At 38.0% G+C, this 25,914-nt stretch overlaps 1 protein-coding gene across 1 annotated transcript; it reads right to left on the bottom strand.

Annotated features, from left to right (window-relative positions):
• Positions 1–207: 207 nt before the first annotated feature.
• Positions 208–24,652, bottom strand: SERPINB11 (serpin family B member 11). The gene is made up of 8 exons (XM_025997559.2): positions 24,585–24,652; positions 19,634–19,818; positions 18,130–18,189; positions 16,813–16,941; positions 14,335–14,452; positions 5,497–5,639; positions 4,646–4,801; positions 208–2,445 (listed from the first exon to the last, which is right to left on the bottom strand). The coding sequence occupies exons 2-8, from the start codon at positions 19,799–19,801 to the stop codon at positions 2,026–2,028; spliced, it is 1,194 nt and encodes a 397-aa protein (XP_025853344.2). The 5' UTR covers positions 19,802–19,818; positions 24,585–24,652; the 3' UTR covers positions 208–2,025.
• Positions 24,653–25,914: the final 1,262 nt, after the last annotated feature.

Below are 25,914 nucleotides of genomic sequence, written 5' to 3'. Positions count from 1 at the left end.
ATAAGGGTTCCTTTTTATTTATATCCTTGCCAACACTTGTTCTCTCTTTCCTTTTGGACATCACCATCCTAACAATGTGAGGTGATACCTCATTGTGGTTTTGATTTGCATTTCCCTGATGATTAGTGATGTCGAGCATCTCCTCATATACCTGTTGGCCACGTGGATGTCTTCTTTGCAGAAATGTCTATTCAGGTCCTTTGTCCATTTTTTTTTTTTTTTACTGAGATATAACTGACACATAACATTAGCTCTTTGAAGAGTGAAAATAGCTGTGTTCTCCCCATCCCAGCCCAGGTGCCCTAAAAAGCTCTTGGCTCCATCCACCAAGAGGCTCCAGATCCTGATTCCAGCATCAATCCAGCTCTGCTTCTCAGGAGCTGATTTAGTCACTGAATCCTCCTTTCCTAGCCCAGCACCTACATAGTGCTTCTGAAGGCCCCTCTGTGAGAAGCATGCCCTGCTGTGACTCTAATGATGACCATCAGCTCAATTCCCATCCCTCCAAGAGGACTTTGGGGTTCTAGGACAGCAGCCTGGGAGTGGGCACTCATTCTGAGTCTTTTTAACAGATGGAGGCCAGCCCAAGTGAGTGCCATGTGGCTCTGCGATGGTCATGCCCAAAGTGCTCAGTCTACGTGGTACCTCTCTGCTCTTGCGCAGCACGTCAGGTTCATGTCAAAGGACCCAGCATTCACTGGACCAGTACTATTCATTGTCTCTTCACGATGTTTAAAGTGAGAAGTAGATGCCAAGATACTCTTATTTTCCCCCACCCATCACTGTTGCCTCAAGTCTCTTCACTGTACTACACTTAACCCACTGTGCCCAGGGACTACCAGGTAATTCTGTGAAGCAGGCCGAGGTGGCTTCGTGGCTTTCTGCCATGTGACAAGTGGGCTTATAAAGGATCAGTAGGGTAGCAGGTACAGCAAGACAGCTTCTTTATAACATCTCTATTATTAAAAGTAAAGTCAGCCCCATCTTTCAGTGCCCTGATGGGAAAGGAAAACAATCACAGCTGACACCACTGTCAATAGTAAAAGAGGGTGTCCCAGCACCTCAGGAGGAAGCTGTGGCTGATTTTGGACTGTCTCTTCTAAGACAGAGTTAGGAAAGGGATAATTGAGGGGCCCCTCTGCTTTGCTCACATCTCTGAGAAAGTCTGGAAGGAAGCATTTACCAAGAGGGCACTGAGAAGGCAGTAAATGTATGACAACCATTATTATCTGATTATCACCTCATGTTATCTTGAAAAGAAAATAAGGAGGATTTCTTTTTAAGAATTAGCTTTTTAAAAAGAATTTAAATAAAAATCTTTTTAAATAGAACTCTTATTGATTTGCTTTTTGCTATTTCTGAACTTTTATTCATTGCATTATTGGGGGAAAAAAAGAGAGAGGAAGGAAGGGAGAGAGGGATGCAAAAAGAAAAATCTGTTTTTCAATTTATGGCTGAAAACACCTGCCCAATAATTCCATGAAAATGTTCACTTAATTAGACCTCTCCTTATTCAGTCTCTTTTCGTAAGTCATTTAACTGCTGTGGTACATTAAAAATCTTTAAAGAAGTGAAAGCAATTTGTGTATTTATTACAGTGAATACAGAATTTTGAACTAAAATTCATGATGTTGTACATGCAAGGAAAATTATATTTAAAAATCGAACCAAAGTTGAAGCCCTCAAATTGCTTTTCTGAAGGTATTTTCCTCTTGGTCAAGAGATCATAGAGACGTACAAGTCAAACAAATCTAACCCTTTAAATTTAGACTCCATGACTTGATTGTCACCCAGATATCCTTTACATGAGGCCCCAAAGATAACAGAACCAGAGAAGCTTTTTCATAAATGTACCTTCTTCCATGATTTCCATAATCTTAAGGTCCACCAATTCAAGGTCTAATTTGAGAGAGAGCCTAGCCCCATTTTGCAGATGAGCAGAGTGAGGTACAGAGGTGTGTGAGGGATGAACTGCTGTTAGTCATGAGTTTGTCCCTGCCCCTCCTCTGTGACTCTGAGCCTTGCTCAAGCCTGCTTGTTTAAGGGAGAGGCAAGCTTGCCACAGAAGAGGATCGTGTTGGTATGGCTGAGTCTTATGAAGAAAAGGAAGGGGTGATTCGCCAGGAACCGAGCCCGGATGGGGAGTCTTTTCACAACAAAGCTGTCCCCAGTGGCTGCTGCCGCCTCTGTGCCCTCTTCATTGACATCCACATATGACTGGTGGATGACCTTTGATAAATACAGGCCATCAACTGGTGATATTCCAGAAAGATCAGCTGTGATCTCATTGAAGACATCTGTCATGCCCAGGGAATTTAGCAGGGACTTTAGCTCATACTTGATTTCAAGTTTGAATCTGGGAATGTGGACTTCAACTTCCTTTTCCACCATGTTAGCAGAGCTGGTCCACTCGTTAAATGTCTTCGTGTTCAGCTCCTTCTCTATCTACAAGGCAAAACACAGATGAGCCCATAGGAGCCAAACGTGCATAAAATGATGTTGGTTTTATAATTCCTTGTGTGAATGATTCAATGTATTGCTTTCTTTTCTACTTTGAAACGCACTGAAGTCCTCTCTGAAAAAAAAAAAAGGAAAAAGAATCTTGCACTTAGCCACATCTTCCCTGTTCTATCATCTACCTTTTATCCATGTTTCATAAGTCAATGCCTCAAATGTGTATCCTATAGTCCACTGCCTTAACTCCCTGTAGGCTTCACCTACATCCCTTTCTTGCCTCTGGAGCCCTTGTGTCTCCTGGATGAATTCACCATTTCTTCTCTCGGTTCTCAAACCAGAAACTGTGAATCATACCCCCCATCATGAACTCGCTTCTCCTGTGGCTGTTGTGACGCCCAGCATCTCTTCATTTCATTCTGCTTCATTTTACTCTCCTTTGCCCCCTACTGTCTCCACTCCACTACCCCTGAAGCTCAGCTCTACACACTCTTCCTGCCTCCACCTAGCCATGCAGCCTCACAACCCGGTTTCTTGCCCTCCACCCAGTGCCACAATTATGTGTAAGCTCTCCCCTTGGGCATTTGAAACCCTCCAGCCAGCCCTCTGGCAGGCCAAATCCCATCATTCAACTATAAAAGCTGAAAACTTTTTGTCACCTTCACTCCATCCTGACAATATACAATCAGACATAAAGTAAAGGTGGTTTTTCTTCATAACTATCTTTTCCTTTTGCCTCTCTCTACCCTAATCCAAGTTACCATGACTTTGTGATGCAAATCTGTTTCACAATCTCATATGTCTCAGGCATTTGCATGAGCTCTTCGCTCTGGTTAGAACAATGGGGCACCCTCATTCCACCTATTCAACTTCTACTCCTCCAGTGTGTGACATCAAGATTATGAGGAACTTTCTTTAATCCCCTCATTCTCTACTCTCTCTACTGCCACAGGACTTTTTGCTGTGTATTATGGTATTTACTATATATTTATAACTCTGTGCTGGAACCACATGTTTGTCTGTGTTTCAGAACCCACTAGAATTCTCAGCATAGAGTAAACATGTTTGGTATATGAATGAATAAACGAACAAATGAATGTATCACAAAAACTGCTCCTAAAATGCTATCTCTGCTTCCAAATATCTTCCCATGGCAGCCCACCACAGGCACCCACTAGAATTCTCAGCATAGAGTAAACATGTTTGGTATATGAATGAATAAATGAACAAATGAATGTATCACAAAAACTGCTCCTAAAATGCTATCTCTGCTTCCAAATATCTTCCCATGGCAGCCCACCACAGGCACCCAGGGGTCCAAGGCCCTCTGAATTGGCCACAGCAGTATCCCACCTGTTCTCATGGCCACAGCCATGCCTCTCTTCCTAGAGGTCCAAATGCATACATCCCGACCCAGGTATTCCAAGAAGCCTTCCCTATCCCCCACCCAACTGTGCCACCTCAAGCAGGCACTCCCTGACTTAGAAACCTCTGACTGTGGCCATCTCATCCGTGGGCAAGGGCAGCTTCCTCAAGATCCCAGAAGCACAGCTGGTCTCTTAAGAAACTGTTTCTCCTTCCTGCAGAGCATGGGAAGTCCTAGCAAGGCCAGGGAGGAAGTGCAGTCGCTCCATATTAGTGGCTTGCCTGCTTCTCTGCTGGGCAGCCTTGGCTGCAACCAGAAAGAGGGTGTTAGACCCAAACTCCTGCCACCCTCATGACCTGTCCTCAATGGCTGTGGCACTCATTTTCTCCCACAAAACCAGAATGGTAATAAGGATGGTTAGCTCATGAAAGCATTTATATAAAATGCTGGAAAAACTCAATGGGAGGAAGATGGCTTAAGAAGATTTCTGTGGACTAAGACTCTAACGAGCATTACAGGCTCATTACCACAGAAACATGCTTCCCAAATGTCAAGTAAACCGTAGATGTGGTATTAGTACAGGATGGTACTTTTGCCTCCTTGTGCCCTCTTTTATTTAAGAACGGATTATTCCCCCAAAATACACTGTCCTGAAGGCAGGGACCAGAGTCCCTAATCCCCTCTCACAGCTCCTGGGCTAATAAATACCACTGAACCTAGAGTGTGACTGAATTAGGAACTGAGCACATCAGCATCATGGGGTACACATAGTTGGGAAGAGCGGGTACAAGCACAAATGCTTTCTCATGTGTTAGTATTCTTTACCTGTTCTAGACTGGCTGTGCCTGCTGGAAGCAGAATAATCATGCTTAGTTTGTTGTTAACATAGGGCAGCTCAAGAACTTGCATCTGCAGCTCCTTTATGAAGGCTAATTTATATGTTCCAGTTTGATACATCATTTCCACAATTATGCTTTTACCCTATTTAAAAACAAAGGTTATAATTAGGTAGACTAGTTCTATATGTGCATGTACATGTATGTACACTGATTTTTTTGCCTAACATGCAGTTCTGCATTAACACTAAAGGCATGGATAGAATATAAACAAGTGCCCCCATATTAATTTTCTCTGTGAAGGTTATTTTTTTATTTTAAAATAAGTCACTGTTAAAGCCTGACTAGTTCAAATAATACATATCATCACCTATACATAAAATACATATGTATAGTAATAAATATAATAATAATGTTTCACCAAAACAAAGCCAACATTACCATTTAAAATGATTTATGTGGAAAAATGACATCATGGGAACATTTTCCTTTTTAATCCAATTGGAGACTGTCTAGGAGAAAAATAGTATAGTTTTGTTGTGCTGAGAAAACAGCCTACAGCATGTGTGGAAAGCATGCATGGATAGGGGAAGAGTGAGGAGAGAACAGGCTCTCTTCTCTGCCACGGCGGCCCCAATGCTCAAAGGCTCCAGTTAGGTGCCCTATGAGAAAGGTTACTGTCACCTCACGAGGAAAAATGAAAATAAAATTCAGAGAGAACACAATTACAGAAACCTATGGAAACCTAGACCAGTATTTTCACTAAAACTTTCTAAATCATCCTTTAATAATTATTGCATTCTTCAGAATTTATCATCAGTCTGAAAACAAAATACTTACCTCATTTAGCTGAAAAGGCATTTTAACTGTCTCTCTTTCCTGAAACTTATTTTGCCATTGTCCTTTGAAATATATGGCATTCACCAGGACCATTACACAAGAAGGGTCAATTGTTCCCTTTCCAAAGAGGTTTGTGACTTTTCCTTATAAATACAAACAAACAACAACAACAAAAAACAGTTAATGTATTTGGATTTGAACTTGGGTTTATTGATTACAGAGAGTTGAAAAGTTACTAGAAATTTGGAACCATTTCTTTTTTATTATTTTTTTATTTTTTATTTTTATTTTTTATTTTTTTGGAACCATTTCTTTTTTAAGACTAGTTATAAATTTGAGATGCCAGTAGAACTGCTTTATCTCCTGGCCATTGAGGCTGTCCTTGTCAAATGAAGTTTATGTCCAAGAATTGAATGCTTTGTTATTTCTAATCAGAAGATGGCATCCAATATACTAAGTAGTTAGTATAGTAGCTAATGACCAACTTGTCTTATACCTAGTTATATCCAATGCTTTCCTATACATTACTGCTTATTTTTTTAATTTTAATAGTTTCTTATGGCTTCCTTTTAATATTTATCAAGCTTTATACTTTCCAGCATCTCACTACATCCAAATATTTTAAGCATTCAAAAGATTCATTCTTACAATGTACTAGCAATTAGTGTATCACAAGTATATACCAAGACTTAAAGTAAATACACATTTGATAATCAGAATTTATAAAAATATACAAGGTGTATCTTACTTTGTAAATATACCAATTAGATTGAACACCAAACCCTCTTGGTGCACTCTGGTGCACTGCAATTTATAAAACCTTTTTGGAACATAATGTATCAATAGGAAACATAGGGATATCTGGAACATCAGACTCTAAACTTAAATCTTTTCACTACTGTTCTAAGTAAATTAACAGATCTGAAAAAATTGTAGACCTTTCCAAGCATTTTCTAACATAATACAAAGAATTGAATAAATACATATTTCAATCTAGTCACCTATTACTAAACTTGAATAACATCCATCAGTCTGTCATCAATAAAATACTGTTGAGAGTTCATAACTGGTAAATGAAATAATAAGATACAAATATGTTAGAAATGTGGTCTTCAGGCTCAAAGAAGTATTTATTTTATATTACTGACATGCTCTTCATAAATGCAATTAGCCCTAATTTAATACTTTGATATTATTTCATCCTAATTTTATTTCTCAATGAATCAAGGAATAAGACTGTCTACATTCATGAACCTCAGAAACTACTGGTACAATGAGTTGATGGCACAAGCACCCAGAGAGAGATTATTTCAACATGGGAATTTGTATATCTCTGGTGGGACAGATGTACTCTAAGGACAAAAAAGAACTGTAAAAAATATCTTAAGCTACTGTTATATTTTATTAGTATTGTTATTTTGAGGTCGTGTTTATGTTGGATGATGTGATTTTGCAATAATATTGGTGACACTGGAATCTGGGATTTTTGACACAAGATAAAAGAAAAATAGGTATGGGGGGGTGTTAGGTAAAACTCGTATGAGTCTTAATTTTAACTGGTCATATCAGTGAGAAATTAAGCTGGATTTAATCTGAAAAAAGTATTCACTGAGAAGGCCAATAAAGAATCAAGCTGGTATCAGTGAGTACTCCTGTACCCAGATTACAGTCTCTAAGTATCATGTATCATTAAAATGATCCAGGATTCCCTCAAGAAGCATGAAATTCTAGGTCAGGAGTAGGACATCAGCTTGGAACATCTGGTCAAATTGGAAAGCAAGGAAGATATCAAATTCTTCCAAGGGCAGTGTCAAAAGGACTTTTGACTCCAATTTATATTCCCATAACTAAAAGGGGACAGTAAATTGAGATATCTCAAAATATTTAAATTTATGAATTCATAATGATACTTTTAAAAGAAAACTCATTGGCTGGGGCCCCTGGGTGGTGCGGTTGGTTGAGCAACTGACTCTTGGTTTCAGCTTAGATAGTGATCTCAGGGTCATGAGAACAAGTTCTGCATCAGACTCTACGCTCAGTGCAGAGTCTGCTTAAGACTCTCTCTCCTTCTCCCTCTGCAACAACCTCCACCTGCCACTAGCTCATTCTCAAATAAATAAATCTTAAAAAAATAAAACTTGCTAACTAGAAAGAAAAAAATTTGTTTTGGAACTGATATTGAAGAGAAAGAATCTAGCTTTTTTATAGTTTTTCTAATATTAATTTCATTGTACTTAGAACAACCACTATATGAGAAATTTCTCATGTAGAAATATTCCAGCTTATAAAGAAAGAATGCAAATATTGGAATACTGTAACTTTAAAATCCCTAATGAAATAATGGATGTAAGCAATTATCATCAAAGGCCACTAACATAAAAAAAAAAAGGAGGGGAGGTATCCAGACATTCTTTCTTTCCTGATGGAAACACAACACCTCCAATGAAGAATATCTGTCAAAAGTAACAAACAAACAAGCAAAAATCACCAGAATCTTATCAAGCTTCTAAGTCTAACTGTCAATTTATGAAAAATATAAAAACAGAGAACATTATTAAATGACATTTCAAGAGGTAGTCATCATCATCTAGACTATGAGAAAATGCAGGAAAGTATTTGTTTCCTTCAACAAATTTTCTATAAGAAAAAAAGAAAAGGAAATAACTAAAAGCTCAAAAGAGAAATTATTAAAGTATAAAAACAAATGTAAAGAGATATCTTTGATAATGCAGTTTATAACAGACCAATATCCCTGGCAAGAACTATAAGGAAAGCTGAATTTTTTTTTTTTTAATTCTACACTGGGTTGTTTCTGAAGCAACTGCTAAACATAAGCAATGGAGAGGTGAAAATCTGAACAGAAAGTGACTAAAAGAGACAGAGAAGCTGAGTAAAACTGTCAACATCATAAAAGGGTTGGAAAGACCAAAAACAAAGTTCAAAGAAGCAAGCAACCAACACTGAAAGGCTAAAGATCCCAGCGATTGGGAGAAACATGGACACATGAGCTCAAGAGAGAGTTCTGAACAATTTTTCCCTCAAGGTATAACGAAGTTTCAAAAGTTGCCCCAAGCTAGATAAGGAGAAGAGAGTGAAAACTAGGAATTTAAAAACTACTCTTGGTCTCTCAGTGCTAAAGAAAATATAACTAAAGTTCAGTATCTGACAAGGTGGTATAGGTGTTTCATAATAAAGAAAGAACCAATCCACTGAGAAGATATGGCAATTTAATATCTATGCATCTAATAACACAGCTTCAAAATATGCACAGCAAAACTGGACATGACTAAAAGGAGGAAGAGAAAGATCCACAATCATAGTGGAAGATTTTAATGCAGCTTTCTCAGTAAATGATTAAAAAAAGTGGATAAAAATAAGCAAGGATATGCAAACATAGACATCAAAATTAACAAAATTGGCCTGATAAAATTAAACATCTCACCCAATGTCTAAAGAATATACATCTTTAAGTGCACATAAAAATTTTATCAAAATCAAAACATTTGTTTTACTGTAAAAAAAGTCTCAATAAATTTCAAATAATTGAACGATTATATTCTTTGGTTATAACAGAACTAAAACTCAATAACTAAAAAACAACTAGAAAATAGCCAAATTTTTGGAAATAAATAGAACATTTTTAAATAACCCATGATTCAGAGAAGAACTCTCAGTGAAAATTAGAAAATATTTTGAACTAAATTATAATGAAAATAAAACAAATGGAAAATTATGAGATGCATTTAAATTGACACCTAGAAGCAAAGCCACTGTCTTAAATGCATACACTAAAAAAAGATCTGAAAATCAATTGTTCATCTCAAGAAACTCAAAAAAGAATAGCAATACCAACATAGTAAAAAGGAAATAAATGATAATCATAAATATTAATGTAATAAAAAATCTTTATTAGAGAAAATACAAGTTGATTTTTTGAAAAGACTAAAAAACTACAAATCCGTAAGTCTAATTAAGAAAAAAGAAAAATTAAAAAAAAGAAAAATGTACAATTTAGATTTCCAGAAATAAAATGACAATACTATATATCCATAAGACATTAAGAAGATAATACTAGGCTATTATGAGGAAGTTTATGCTAATACATTTGAAAATTCAGATAAAATGGGCATATTCCTTGCAAAAACAGAAGAAAACAGAAAATAGAAATAGGACTCTATTTATTAAAGAAATCAAATCTCTAATTAAAATTTTCCCACATAGAAAACACCATGCACAGAGGGCTCACAAGTGTGTTCTTCCAAATATTTAAAGAAGACAAATGCACACTAACCTTACATAAACTCTCTTTTGGAAATCAGAAAAAGAGGAGAAACATTTACCAACTAGTTTCATAAAGTGAGTATAACTTTGATACCTGAACTGACAAAAATAATTCCATAAATAAAAAACTAAGGTCAAATCCTTTCATGAGCATTGGTGCAAAATCTTTAAGAAAAATATTAAGAAATCAAATCTAGAGATAATAAAGTATAAAGCAAAAAGTATAATATACCATGACAAGTTTGGTTTATTCTAGGACTAAAAGTTTGGTTTGGCATTAAAAATCAATTAATGTAATTCACTAAATTAGTATAATAAAGAAGAAAAATCATACCTCAATAGATACAGAAAAGGCTTTGAAATACAATATGGTTAGTCATTTGTGTCAAAAATTCTTAACAAATAAGAAGTAGAAAGAAACCTTAATCTGAAAAAAATGTATTCATAAAAATACCTGCAACAAACATTATACCTAAATATATATTATTAAAACCATTTGGAAACAAGCTAGAAGTCCAGAAACAAGACAACATAAGGACACCCTAGTATCAATACTTCTATTCAACTGCAGTCACTAGCCAATAAGAAAAGAAAAGAAGCAAGAAAGGTTGAAGAGGAAATGACTGTATTTATAGAAAATCTAAAATAATAAACTAGAATTAAGAGAATTCAGCAATATTAACATAGGAAAGCCAATTATATATTTCTACATGAACAACAAATAAAATTTAAAATAATTGGTACTAGGTAAAATTCCATGAACATTTCAAATATCTGAAAACCATTTATCAAAAGACATGCAAAACATTAACATGGAGATACACAAAATGTTATTGAAAAAAATTTAAGAGGACCTAAACAGAGATAAACTCATGGAAATGGATTGTAAGCTAAATATTATAAAGATGCTGGTTCTCTCCAAGTCTGTAGATCAATATATATCATTCCAGCTAAAATTTCAACCAGTACATTTAACAAAAATTGACAAGTTGATTTTAAAATGTGTATGGATTTATCACTTATGGTGATATCATATGTGATATCATATATTTTGCCTTTCTCAGTCTAACTTTTTTCACTCAGCATTAATACCCTCTGGGTCCTCCACGTTGTCACAAATGGCATGGTCTCTTCCTTTTTTATAGCTGCATAAAACAACAACAAATGAATAAACAAAGAGCAGAATCAGACCTACAAATGCTGAGAACAAACTGATGGTTGCCAGGGGAGAGACAGGCTGAGGGCTGGGCAAAATGGGTGAAGAAGAAAGGGAGATAGAGGCTTCCAGTTATGGAATGAATGTAAGTCAAGGGAATAAAAAACACAGCATAAGGAATATAGTCAATGGTATTTTCATAGCTATGTATTGGAACAGATGGTAGCTATAACTATGGTGAACATAGCATAATGTATAAACTAGAGTCATTATGTTGTAAACTTGCAACTAATGTAACAATGAGTGCCAACTTACTTAAATATAAATAAATAAACAAAATATATATGGAATGCAAAAACTCAGGCAAAGTCAAGGCAGCCCCAGAAGAGGATCAACATTGGACTTAACACTTCCAGCTATCAAAACATACTGCAAAGCCACTATAATGGTGGTATTTTCATGAGAATAAATAGACAAATGAAGCACACTGAACCCAGAAACAGATTCACACATATGTGGTCATCTGATTTATGATAAAGTTTACATTGTAGTGTAGTGGTGAAAGGATCATCTTCCCAATAAATAGTGCTATGTCAACTAGATGTCCATGTGGAGTGGAATGAATTTTTTAATGAATCTTGACTAGAGTGAAACATAGTTTCTAGTAGATAATTATAAAAATATTTTCATGAGCTAGGAGTGCACAAAAGATTTATTTAAAAGTATGCCAAGGTACTGATGATAAAGGAAAATATTGATAAATTTTACTTCTTTCTTTCAAATTAAGAACTTCTATTCATCAAAGGCACCATTAGGAGGAGATACAAAATGGTAGAAATTACTTGCAGCACATATATTCAGTATATGCAAAGAACTCCTAAAAATGTATAAGAAAAAATCAGGGTGCCTGGGTGGCTCAGGTGATTAAGCCTCTGCCTTTGGCTCAGGTCATGAGCTCTGGGTCTAGGGATCCAATCCCCCATCGGGCTTCCTGCTTTAGCAGGGAGTCTGCTTCTCTCTCTTTCTCCTTTTACCCCTCCTCATCATTCTCCCTCTCTTAAATAAATAAAATCCTTTTTTAAAAATGTGTAAGAGAAAAACATACAAACCATCCTTACATATGAGCAAAAGATTCAAATAGGCACTTTATAAAGGAAGATATGAAGTATATGAAAAATGTCCAATGTCTTCATTCATAAATGAAATGCAAATTAAAATTAAACAAGCTACGGGACGCCTGGGTGGCTCAGTGGTTGGGCACCTGCCTTTGACTCAGGTCGTGATCCTGGGATCTGGGATCAAGTCCCGCATCAGGCTCCCTGCAAGGAGCCTGCTTCTCCCTCTGCCTGTGTCTCTGCCTCTCTCTCTCGGTCTATGGCTCTCATGAATAAATAAATAAATCTTTAAAAAATAAAATTAAATTAAGTTAAACTAACTACAATGACTACAGTTAATAGGACTTAACAGGTGTTGGCAAAGTTGAGGAATAAATAAAACTCTCATTAATTGCTTGGGCAAGTACATTAGCAAGCCACTTTTGAAAACATATTTACCAAAATGGTATATATATACCTTGTATTATCAGCAATTCCATTTCAAGGTATCCATCCAACAAAATCACATACAATATATGTACCAAAAGATATATATCATAATGCTTATAGCAGCACACTATTCATAATAGACCCAAACTAAAAATGTCCCAAGCATTCATTAAGACTCAGTAGACTGGATTAACATATTTAGGTATTTTAAGAGAACAAAACTGACATCAATGAAAATGAGCAGATCATGCCATCCTGTAGTCACATGAATGAATCTCACAAACAAAAAACCTAAAAAACCCTAAATATATACTTTATGATTCCAATTACATGAAATTTTTAAATAGCCAGAACTAATATATAATAAAAGAAGTCAGAGAAGTCTTAATGTTTGGGAATAGGGTGGGTTAGTTTCTGGGAGGAGACACAAAAGTGGCCTTGGAGTGTGCCCTTCTCAGTAACTGATGTTTTATTTCTCTGACCTGGTAGAGGTGGAAGGAGGTTACCTGAGGGCATTCACTCTTGTAACAATTTCTGCTTTGTGATAATTCATCGAACAGCAATTATGAACGTTTCCATAAGTACATGTATTTTAATAAAAAAAGTTTACTTTAAAAATCAAGATGTGGGTCCTGGGTGGTTCCACTGGTTAAGCATCTGCCTTGGGCTCAGGCCATGATCTCAGGGTCCTGGGATCGAGCCCCACATCGGGCTTCCTGCTCATCATTGAGTCTATTCTTTTTTTTTTTTTTTTCATTGAGTCTATTCTCATTCTCTCTCCGTCCCTCCTTTCCCCTTGTGCTCGCTCTCTCTCTCTCTCTCATTTGCATGTGCTCTCTCTCAAATAAATAATAAAATCTTTTAAAAAATTAAAAAAATACAAAATAAAAATCAAGATGTAAGAGACATACTGACCAACTGCAAAGTATAAATATTATTTGGGTCCTGATTCAAATAGAAGAGACAATTGGGGAAATAGAAAAACTCACTATTTGTTAATATTAAATTATTATTTTTAATTTTCTCTATGTAATAATCGTGTGGTGGCATTTTCTTTTAAATAACTAATATTTTTGAGAGGAAACAACCTGACAAAAAAAGATGGTACCTGGGATTTGTTCTGGAAGAGGTAGTGGGCGAAGGGCGAGGTATAGCTATAAGATTGGCTTTGAGTAATAAATCCTGCAGCTGAGTGAGGGGTCAGAAAAGATTCATTATATTATTCTATTTGTTTTTCTTTAAATCTTAACTAGATGTTTTAAAATAATAAAATGAATACATCTTTAAAATTAAATATTTAACCTGCTTTAAAGAAATATTTGACAATTAGAAGGTTTATTTTAAAATCGTGAAAGGTAGATTTAAATTTCATTAAATTTGGGGATCCCTGGGTGGTGCAGCAGTTTGGCGCCTGCCTTTGGCCCAGGGCGCGATCCTGGAGACCCGGGATCGAATCCCACATCAGGCTCCCGGTGCATGGAGCCTGCTTCTCCCTCTGCCTGTGTGTCTGCCTCTCTCTCTCTCTCTCTGTGACTATCATAAATAAATAAAAAAATTTAAAAAAATAAAATAAAATAAAATAAATTTCATTAAATTTAATGCAGAATGTACAACACTTCTATAAAATAGAAAGAGCATTCTTCTCATTCTCAGAGTCACTTGGCTTAGCTCCCAATCAGGACAAATGACTGTAAAGGACATTTACAAATATTCCAAAATACTCCCCCATTTCCTCCATCCTGGACCTGCCTATGTTGGGTCCTGAACTTCACCCAGCTTCCTTGTCAGCACTGACTCAGGGAGCTTATCAAAACAGTGTGAATGAGGTTGGGAGACACATGTGGGACTTACTCTTACCATTAGTTTTACTTTCAACCCAAGCATTAATAGTTTTCCGGGTTTCTTCTGGAGACTGTTCAAAATCAACAGTTTGCGGCATAGCTTGATACAGTTTCTCAGAACAAGTTAAATATTGCTGTAAAAGAAAGAATAATCACACAAAAATAGTGTAAGGGAAGCAAAAGCTTACAGCTCTCTGTGTTCTAAAATCTACAACAGAGATAAAAGCAGCTCATGTATATATGTCTGGAAGGAAGCAGAAACCATATGTACTTATTCATAATAAAACAAATGGATTTAAATAAAGCTTTCCAAAAGGAATGTTCAGAAATTCTGGTTGCTTCTTCCATCTTATCACTGGCATTCTTCATTCTAAAATGCTCAAAGCAAAATGGCAAGTGGCAGTTCACTCTCACTACTCTGTCCTCTCGAAGCAGACCAATGGGAGTTACTGCCCTATGTTCTAGATTGGAAAACTGAGATCTAGAGTGATTACCTGAGTAAGGATCAGAGTGATTACATTTTGCTTGTTTAAGGTCTAACGGAGAGTTAGGTCTTCCCACAGTGTGTGGGTGTGGGGGTGTGTGTGTGTGTGGGGGGGGTGTATCAACCTCCCCAAAAGCCACTAGAGATAAAATGATAATAATATTCTTTGTTGTACGTAATTGACATTTTTTCAACTTTATATAAAATGTGAACAAAAATATCTTAAAGAACTATTTTATTCACCTATACCATCCAAAGAAAAATAGTGTGCAAATCTAGTATAAAGAACCTAGCCCTCCTTTTTAAAAAATTTTTTAAAGCCTAGCCCTCCTTTTAACCAAGTTCCCAAATCCCCCTCCCCCCCATATGATATTCTGGACTTATCACTGATATTCACCCATGGTCCTTAATTCCTAGATATGGCAACTTTCCACTGCCTCACTGCCAAGGCAGCAGCCAAATTTACACGGACACAAATGAAACTACCTGCCATTCCATTCTTGAGACCTTGGGGACATACCTCCTATAGTCCAGCAGGACCCAGAGCTCCACCATGAACTGATTAGGATGATATAAGACTTAGAACTATGGCAGGTATGAAAGTGGCTGCCTGGAGTTTGGCTTGCCATTTGTTTAACTGGGTTCTCTTGGCCCTAAATCCAGTATAGAATAAAAAGAAAGCTTGATAACAGCAAACTCGGAGCCTGTTGTCCTCAGCTGGTCCAACTGTGGGTGGAACATGCTGAAGTGACTGCCCTTAGCCCATGAGATGAAAGTTTTTCCAGAGAGAATCCTGGAATAATAATATTTCATGCATGCAACAGATCATGACAATCCTCATGATACTAATGAGGAGCTTCATGCTTCAGGAATAGATATGATCATCATTATTCCAAATCCACACTTCTCTGTTATTTATACCCAGATCACTGTTTTGGGGAGGCAGAGGGGTGAGAGGAGTGTTCTAATTTCAGGCACCATCACTATCCATCCCTACCACTTCAGCAGCAGGTACCCCATAAAATATTCCCTCTATGCTTTTAGGACAGTAGAAGGAAATAACTCCAAAATACCTATAGTTTAGGATGGGCTACCCCAAGCTGCAAAAATTCTGACAATCAACTATAAGACACAGAATGTGCTACCAGACCAGAGAAGAACATGAGACATTCAGGACTCCATCCTGCTCCCCCTCAGCTCAGATGTAAATAAAACAGGTCAAATAAAAATTATGTCACTCCAGCTAGCATTCCACCTCAATCGTAGCAGGATGACACAGCAATTAAAACAGGATGATGGATTTGGTCAAGGGTCAGATTCATGCTTTGCCATTTAATTATCTCTGTAACCTTTGTCAACTGGACTTTTCAGAATCTGCCTCACAACTCTAGAATGGTAATTTTGTACTTATATATATATGTGACAGTTAATGTGATAATACCTGTAATGCATTAAGTACAGTGAACACCATACAGTAAGCACTCAATAAAACTGTATATTACAATACTGTTGGGAAATGTTATAGTGTTAGAATCTTGGAAGCTAGAAAGAACTTAAGTCTAATGCTCTCATTTTAAACATAAAAGTGACCTGTGCAAAGTCATATGTCTAACAGGGAATAGAATTCAGATCTCTTGGCTCCCAGTCCAGTGCACTCTCCACTGATTCTTGGTACCCTGCCATCAAGGACCTTTGAAAAAGGGACAGGAGATGTAACTCATTTTTTTTCTGATCCACAAGAGAATTCTTAACTACTTTGTTTTGTGCTTCATCCATGACCTTGCTTCTTGGACAACTTCGGTGGTTTTTGCAGAAATAAAATTTTTATGTGATATTTCACAGCTTTAAATGGGAGTTTGGCAAAACCATTTCACTGAAACTCTAAGTCAGCTCAAATTTAATCTCTTAGAGATGAATTTCATGTAGCTCTTCTCATTCTTCACTTATTTTTTGGTCTGGAATTTAGAGGATGCCAAGAGAGCTGTGGGCCAGCATTCCATATGAACATACCTGATGGAACACCATTGCCTTTGTCCCGTAGAGTCTGTTGGCCATGCTGAGGGTATAGTTAGAGTCTGGCTGGTTGATTTGAGAGAATAAGACTCCAAACTCTGAGTGAATCCTTCCAGCTTGGCTGCACTGAAGCATCAGTAAACAAAGAATGGAGTATTAAGTTGCTTGATTTCTTGCCATCAGAGGGTTATAAATAGTGTGAAAACATAAGGAGAGAGCAAGGTGATTGCCTCTGAATAAAAGAGTAGAGAATACTAACAAACAAGGAGTAGGAGAGTTTAAAGCATGTTCCTTCTCTAGATTTCCTCTAGCACACTAATCTCAACACTCTGTGACCTTACGCCCACAGATTGTGTGCAGAACTGTAAGCTATTGCAAAACACACAAGTGCTTGCTGGCCCAAATAGGTTAGTCCAGAAGCACAAGTTTTCATAAAGAGATCGCAGTGGGGTCTTCAGGATGATGATCCAAGTTATATTGCTGTCCCTGTACCTATCGAATCATCTCTTCTCTATCACACTACTTTCAATGTCTCAGTTTTCTATGAAACCATGTAACCAGACACTTCAGCATTTCAGTGACCTGACCTCACTCACCCATCTGACCCTCATGGGAGCAATTTTGTTAGACCTACAGTTTTGATGCAACTGAACTCAAGGACATTATAGGGGTAGGCCTACATTTCCTAAAGCAAAGTTTCCCAAATTACGAGCTTTCATTTCCTCACAACAAGCAGGGTTCTGTGAAGCAACTATTCTGTGAACCTATATGCATTTATGTGTTTTCTCAATCAATCATGATCAAACACACAACCGTCTTCATGTGCGAATTCTATGTAATTTTCATGTCAGAAGGAATTCTCCTTCTAGAAAAGTGCAGGGACCATGGTCCCAGGCAACATGGGCTGGACAGCCTCAGGCCCTGTTTTCCTGGGGGTCTAATTATAGGCAGACATCAGGGTCCTTTCTTAGTGCACCCACTAACAAAAATCTACCACTTTTTGATGAGGCTGGCAGACTCAATCCCATATTGAGATTTATGGCACAGTCCATAAAAGAACATAAAGTTTGAGCAAGGATGATAATAAATCATATGATAAAATCTGGGGGACTTGATCATTGTTACCATCATTATTATCACTGTTAACTCTATAGGCCATAGTGATTATCAGGAAGACCAAAGGAGCAGACCAAGCGAGACACTGCTAGCTCCCTTAAGGACTAAAGAGAGGCTCTGCTCCTTAACCCCTGCACTATAATTTCTTGGTGCTCTTCTGTTAGAACATTTGACAGCTCAGCAATAATATTATCATACCTTAGCTGAGTCCTTGAACTCTGGTTTTAGTGACTGTGTTATATGGTTAAAGTGAAGTACCTAGGAAAGAAAAAGAGGGATTGACTGGCATCAAAAGCAACAGAGTCTATAAAAGTGAGTATTTACAAGCATCTCTTTTTCCATTTCAGATAAAGACCAAAAACAGCTAACATTAAGTGATGTCATATTCTAAGTACTGAACTAAGCCTTCATGTATCTTACTGAACTCTCAACAGCTTTACAAGTGGATACTATTATCCTTGTTTCATGCTAGAGAAACTGAGCACAAGAGAGATATTCCTCCACCACCCTCTGTCAATCTCCAGGGACAGAGCTCTTATCACAGGCTCTTCTGCTCCCTCCTACCATCCTCAGGCCGCTCACTAGGACAGTGCCCATCCAGGGTCAAGTAAAACGTTACATGGTGTCCCTATACAATACCTATTTTGAGAGAAAGAAAATCATGAAAGTGCATTAAAATATGGAGTAAAGAAATAAAGGGCAAATGACAGTACGATATGTAAGTATCCTAGGGCTGTGAAGCGATAATTCATCTAACTTTCCACAGCAATTAAAAATACAACTCCTAGCTCTGGGAAACGAACTAGGGGTGGTGGAAGGGGAGGAGGGCGGGGGGTGGGGGTGAATGGGTGACGGGCACTGAGGGGGGCACTTGACGGGATGAGCACTGGGTGTTATTCTGTATGTTGGCAAATTGAACACCAATAAAAAATAAATTTATTATAAAAAAATACATATAATGGAACAATCACTATACATCTGCCTGTGTGACCTGAAAACTTACCCCTTTTCTCCTAGTCTCTCTGTTTCCCCATCTGTAAAATAAGGATAACAACCCCTACCTGCCACACAGGACTCTTAGGAACTTCAAATGTACTGATGAATAATTTTTAAAACTTGAGGGCTTTTAAAGTATCATTAAGTTTTTTGTTGTTTTGGGTTTTTTTTTGGGGGGGGGTTAAAGATTTTATTTATTTATTTATTCATGACAGACACAGAGAGAGAGAGGCAGAGACACAGGCAGAGGGAGAAGCAGGCTCCATGCAAAGAGCCCTATGCGGGACTCAAACCCGGGAATCCGGGACCACCCCCTGAGCCAAAGGCAGGCGCTCAACCGCTGAGCCACTCAGGCGTCCCCATTAAGTTTTAGTGCAGTTTACAATTCCAGAGGACAAGAATAGTACCACACATGTGTTCTCTGTAATATTTAAATCACTGGAAAAATAAACTCTAACATACACTGCAGAAATGTAGGTGTGAGAGCACTGATGGCAAGGAAGAGACTGTGTTGCATGTATTAGGATATTTGTATTATAATTATTACATTATTTATGCCATTATTCATTTTAAAGAAATATGATTTTCCCAGATGTTTCTTCTTTCACAAGATGGAAGAATTTCTAGAGATGTGACTATTTGGCTGACCCAGAGGGGTGCACGGATGACCTCTAGGCCATGAGGAAATCTTCACTGTGTTCCATACCTTTTCCATCTGCTCTGCACTGTTTCCTCTGGCACCAAGGAGGACCATACTTAGAGCATAGAGCAGGCTCAGTGGTGAAAAGAAGATGTTATCTCCTACGTTGTTACTGTTCAGTTCTTTGAACACATCAAGGCAAAATTCAGTGTTTGCTGTGCTGAGAGTATCCATTTTATGCCCAACACTACCTGAGAACAGATTGGGGGAAAGATCTCAGAATATCACTTGGAAGTACAGATAATCTACAGAGTTCAGTTACTACATTTCATGAATATAAGAGTCTGGGCACACTGTTTCATGAAAAATTACATATTCATAGTTTTTGAGAGATCTGTAAATGCTGGAGGCGGGAATTCACAGTAGTTGCAAATTCTAATGAATGGAAGATCTTATTCCTTTCGACCCGTAATTCAAAGCTGTCTCAGTGCCATTTGTGTACATTTAACATTGTTCTGCAGTGAACAATGAGAAGGAATCGGGTCTTTGTGCACTCATTGACTATGCTGTTAGACCTCCCTCGTCCTGGAATTTGTATAGAAAAATTCTTGAGCTACACAAGTTCAGCCAAATGAGATGCTGCCCCACTAGGCTGCCCATCTTCATGGCCTCACAGGAGAAGAACACTTTTCTCTTTGCGGATACCTTCAAATTCTCCCCAGATGGCACAGTAAAAAACTGATTGCCTGCTGTTCAGCCCTTTCCCTTCCCTTCCCTTCTGTGCTAAGACGACACAGATCTCATGAAGCAGCTTTCACTTAGGCATGTACTTCAGAGAAGGTTTCATGCTCCCCCGGCCCCAGGAGCAAGCCTTGATTGGCTTAAGTCAATTGAGGTAATTGTCTATCCCTTATGAGTGACTAATTAGGTACAGATTTTAAGTTATAAGTTCTGAGGATCTAATGTACAGCACGCTGACTAAAGTTAAAAATATGGAAATGATGTACAGTTCAAAGTTGCTGAGAGTAGCTCTTAAGCATTGTCTCTCTCTCTCTCTCTCACACACACACACACAGACACACACACACACACAAAGTTAACTATATGGGGTGATGGATATGATCTTGGGAAACATTCCACACTGTTTATGTGTATGATATCATCACATTGTACCCTTTGAATATATATTTGTCGATTATTCCTCAATCAAGTTTTGGGGAAATAAGTAGAATTTTAAGGATTGGAAGGTGCCATGATTTTTGCCAGTAAGTACAAAAAGTCTGCAGGACTTCTAGAAGAGGCCTTCCTTTGATAAAAGACTCTCAGGCCAGCCCTCTTCTTCCTCTCAGGGTTGTTGTGTCTTCATGTTACTACTATCACAACAGCTATTGTGTGACCATGTGTGATGTGCCAGCCCAAGAGGCTAAGTCAGATGTCGGAGAGGAAAGGTGGACAGAACCAGAGTCTTTGTTGACACACAACTTAGTAGACAGATTAACCTACCCCAAATCTGTCCTACCTTGGGATTTCTTGTCATGTAAGAGGAGGTTTCCTTATATTTTAACTCACTTTAGTTGAGTCTTTTGTTACTTGCACCTAAAGGCATCCTAACTTACTTTAGGGATTTCTTTATACACCCTTGTTTGCCAGGAAATGATTATCCACCTACCTCACATTCACACATTTCTAGCACAGCTACATCTTTTCCCTCATTTAGTCCCCCAGCAATCTGAAGTACTTCATTCTTCTTCCTCTCGTCTTCTAGATTACAGCTATGCACTCTTGTAAAATCCAAGTCTAGACCTATATTCTCCAGGCTATTATGACAGACAGCCAGTCTATTATCCCTGCCTGGGGAATATTTATTTCAGTTACTAACTTGCCTTGTTTTCAGCCAGGACATATCTGATCTGAGCTTGCTAGAAGTGTGTTCTCTGGGGTGTGACTCTGTTGGTTACTGATTTAGGCATTAGTGTCACACCTCTCACTAAAATAGAGTGCTTTGTGCCTGCAGAGCCAAACAAAGCCAAGCCTAGGGTGAAGGAAGGCCTCAGATCTGGGGTGGTGAGGAGAGTGCACAGCTCAGCATTTCTCAGGCAACAAGAGACTGAAAGGAAACGTGTTACTTCTGAACTTTCAAAATAATGACCTACCAAATTTATATGGCAAAAATGGTGATGACACATCCCTGTAATTGAAACTGGTTGTCCTAAAATAATCATTAAGGACTAGATGCTACCTATTCTATTCATCAGACCACCCAGCATAATATAATAGAGCCTAAGAGTTATATTATAACAAGCCTGGACTGTATTTTTCTTTTCTCTCTGACAGTTTTTTTAAAGGTATAATACAAAGGTTTTGCTAATCTTATTTAATGAGAATACTAACATGTGCCTTTAAGAGGACACTGTTCTTCAATTTTAATACAGCTCTCTGTAACAGCTCTAATAATAACAACATCCTTGAAAGCTCTTTAGTTACTTTAATAATGGTTTCAATTTTGGTTCAATAATAAAGCATGTCCAAGCCATACGCTCTTCATGCTGATTCTAATGGAGTTAGCTAATGGAGTCAGGTTCTAGAATGCAATTTCAGACTTCAGACTTATAAGTACATGTAAATTTATTCTTCTTAAAACTATGTCACATTGTCATTATAAAAAGCCTGCCTGCATGTCAGAGTTCCAGTAGCCCTACAGTTTTGGGGGCACCTAGGAAAAGAATGTGAAATATACTGGCCACCTATGTGAGCACTGCACTTTTATATTAATGTTTGTTTCTTTTCTGTTTTTTAACCATAAGCATAGAGGACTGAGTCACCACACCCTCAGTTCTTGGCACAGTGATCACTGGGCCACAATTCTCTTCTTTGCTTATTGACTTCAACCCAATTCATTTCCTTTCTCTTCCACTCCCATACACAACACTTACAATTTGTTTAAAGTGTATTCTTTTATTTACATGAGTCCTTAAAAATATTTGTTTCCTTATTTTATGCATTTTTCATTTTCATAAATGAGCTTACGCTGAATTTTTTTTTCACTGAGTACTACATTTTTAAGACTCATCCATGTTACTTGGGAAACATTATGTTACTTGTAAGAACTGTGTTTTCATGCCTTCACATTTTTCCTATCCATTCCCCAGTGACAGACACCCATATGGCCTCCTCTACACACCATCAGCAACAGAGCTATGATGAGCATCCTCACACGCACACACACACACACACACACACCCCCTTACACACCTGTGTGAGATTTCTCTGTAAAGGAAATGACTGAATCACAGGGTTCGTGTATGTGCCAAGCACTGCATACATTATTCAGAGTTTAAGTCTTACAGGATGGGTCATATTACCCAAGTTTTCCAGAGATAGCAGTGAGGGTTTGGGAATTCACATATTGTAAGTGGTGGAGCCATGATTCGAACACAGGTCCATCTGTTCTGAAACCCATGATCTTCCCACTTGCCACTGGATTCTACTCAGATAAGCTTTTATTTGAGGTAAAATGGCTTTATTTTTATGGCATTACCATTATTATCCCTATAAGAATAGCATCTTACTAGAAAAATTAAGAAATTTTGTTCAATATACAAGGCATTAATAGGCTTATGCTAATAATTAATGGTTATTAAATATAGTATTATTTCTCACTTCACAGTAAGATCTAGCTCTTCATGCATTTAATTCACAGAACCAAGAAGAAAAGCTTTCAGTTTAGATTTTTCTCAAAAATCATTGGGAATATATACTTAGAATTAATGCATGAACTTTGGTATTTGGCACGGTTATTTGCAAGACAGAGTTTTCACTATCATTAACTTAGCTCTTCAGAGCCCTACTTTCATCATTCACTTTCCAAAATTCCACCCCTCTGGCTGTGTCCATGTTATTCTGGTGTTCAACGGATTTTATGCAGCAACCTTAATTGACCATTTCCTCTACATCTGAGTAGTTGTCTCTGTGAGACACTGAGACACAAATATGTGGATGAATTTACAGATTCTTATTCACTGAATATGTTAATCTTCCTCCCTAGACTTAGCGCTCCTTGAGGGCAGGGAAAACCTAACCGTGAAATCATCCATGTCTTGCGCAATCACCCAACAATGGATGTGTATTAGATAAATCAGCAGTATAAATATTTTACAATTTCCATTCTAATTAATATTATGCAGTCAGTTTCAGAAAAGAGGATCCCATGAAGACAGAAGTCCCAAGACACTCAGAATCCTACTGCAGGTGCACAGGCCCCAGAGAAAGCCCCACCTAGGAAGTGAGAGGAAGCTGAAGTGCCCCCAGGAGTAGAAGGACTTTGAAGTGAGCTCCCAGAGAAGGAAGGAATTGCAGAAAAAATTTTAGTGCACCTTCCTGTCTGTTTTTAGATGGAGAAAAATCCCTCCTAAGCAAAAGGAATATGCCATCTGGAAGCTGTCATGGGAGAAAAATAGGAAAAAGATGTCCAAAGCTGCAGCCCTTCTAGTTTAAGAAGGATTTCTGGAAAAAAGAAAGCAGTCAGGAAATGTGAGGAAGAAACATGTCTTAAAGGGGATACCGTCACTAAAGTTTTGCGAGAGGACAGAACACAGTAGGCATTCTTCCCAACACGTCAGGTCATTCATAGGCCACTCCAGTGCAGTTCAGATCTTCTAGGGAACTAAGAAACGGCTCATCCTGCAGAGACCAGAATCATGTGTAACTCTGATCTGAATAAGTTTATTAGTAAGGAGAAAATATCAACAGAGATCTATTTTGCTAAACCAATCAGAGGTTTGAAATTAAGTCAGCCTGCCTCAAGGATTTTAAAAATGTATATCCTCACTGTGAATGTATTAACAAGTATGTATTCATCGAGAGATCAGCAAAAGTCACACTCAATCAAAGAATAATCTTCACCCTCATTTAGCTCATTACACACCTGTCCAACTGCCATATTCTACTGCTCTTATCTTGCTCCTCTCGGACAATAAGCACAGCTGAAATAACGAAGTACAGAAATACTTCTCTTTACCTTTGTTGCCTTCCAGGGTGAAGTGGACAATCTGGCAGGTGAGATGGGAGCTGTGTCCCTGGAGAGGAAATTTAAAGCCTTCACTTTTTGCCCCTCCCTTTCCATTGTGTCCTTAGTGATTCAGCTTTACATCCGCCTGGCAGAAAGGACAGCCCTGAGAAGGAAGTCCCTCTAAAGGCTACCCAGAGCCTGCCACTGTGCATCCAGGAGACTCCCAGAATGGCCAGTGCTTTCTGGAGAAGTGCCTAGTTCTTAACCTCCTTATGCCCTGCTAATGAGGAAACATCTGCCAGTCTAATCTCTATTTAAGAAAATAAGCTCTCTTTCTAAAAAGAGTAACTGGGGCACGTTCAAGTTGGCAGTGCCACATTCAAAATTCCAAAGATTTCTGTTTCAGTATGCATGGTACACAGTTATCCAAAAAGAAATATCCCAGCAGTGACAGAAAGATTCTAGCCATGATGGATGCTTCCTTGCCTGAAGCCCAATCATCCCAAGATTTCCCGAGCTCTCCTGCACGGAGTATATGTTTTTGTGTGGAGCTTCTCCTGGCAGGTAATTCCTATCCCATAAAAAGGACTTAACAATGAGCTCAAGCAGAATTTATTCTGTGGTTTCAGTTTAAAAGCTTGGTAAGAGCAACAAGCCATCCTTACCTAAAGTGAGTTCAGAGGTATGATTCAGCCCCATGCAAGAAAGATTATAGATTAGGGGTAGAGATCAAAGCTGAAGACAAAAATTGTTTGGGCTGTGCAGTAGCCAGAATCAGCACTATGAGACAAGCCTAGCTTCCCAGAGGCTATTCTTACCCATGTAATACACAGCCCAGCCTCCTCAGGAGGACACCATTGCCCAAACTTACTATGATGCCAGATTGCACTATATTTATGACAACAGAAAATCCTTTATGGCCAGTGATTTTTTTTGCACATCCTATGTATGCAATATGTTCTCCTTTAGTCCAACTCAACCATTCTAGGGATGCCTGGGCTGGTGCAGTTGGAAGAGCACAAGACTCTTGATCTCAAGGCTGTGAGTTCAAGTCCCACGTTGGGTGTAGAGATCATTTAAAAACTAAAATCTTTAATAAAAAAAAAAAAACCTCAACCATTATAAAAGACACAGAACCAGAGGAAGTAGGTTTAAAATTACATCCCTATGAAAAATTAGAAAGAAAGACAAACTATGAGAGACACCTAACTTTGGGAAACCAACAGAGCTACAGAAGGGGATGTGGGTGATGGGATAGGGTAACTGAGTGAGAGGCATTAAGGAGGGTTCATGATTAGGTGAGCACCAGGTGTTATATTATACATTGGCAAATGATATT

This window comes from Vulpes vulpes, chromosome 5, assembly GCF_048418805.1.
Source record: "Vulpes vulpes isolate BD-2025 chromosome 5, VulVul3, whole genome shotgun sequence".
NCBI lineage: Eukaryota > Metazoa > Chordata > Mammalia > Carnivora > Canidae > Vulpes > Vulpes vulpes.
Note: the sequence above shows the minus strand (reverse complement) of the source record. Positions and strands in the feature narration are given on the sequence as shown.

Coding starts and splice junctions, on each gene's coding strand:
- SERPINB11 (XM_025997559.2), bottom strand. CDS start 19,801: ATGGATACTCTCAGCACAGCAAACACTGAATTTTGCCTTGATGTGTTC. Junction 18,190..19,633: donor GTGCAGAGCAGATGGAAAAG/GTATGGAACACA, acceptor TTTCTTTCCTAG/GTACTTCACTTTAACCATAT. Junction 5,640..14,334: donor GGTTGAAAGTAAAACTAATG/GTAAGAGTAAGT, acceptor TGTATTTATAAG/GAAAAGTCACAAACCTCTTT.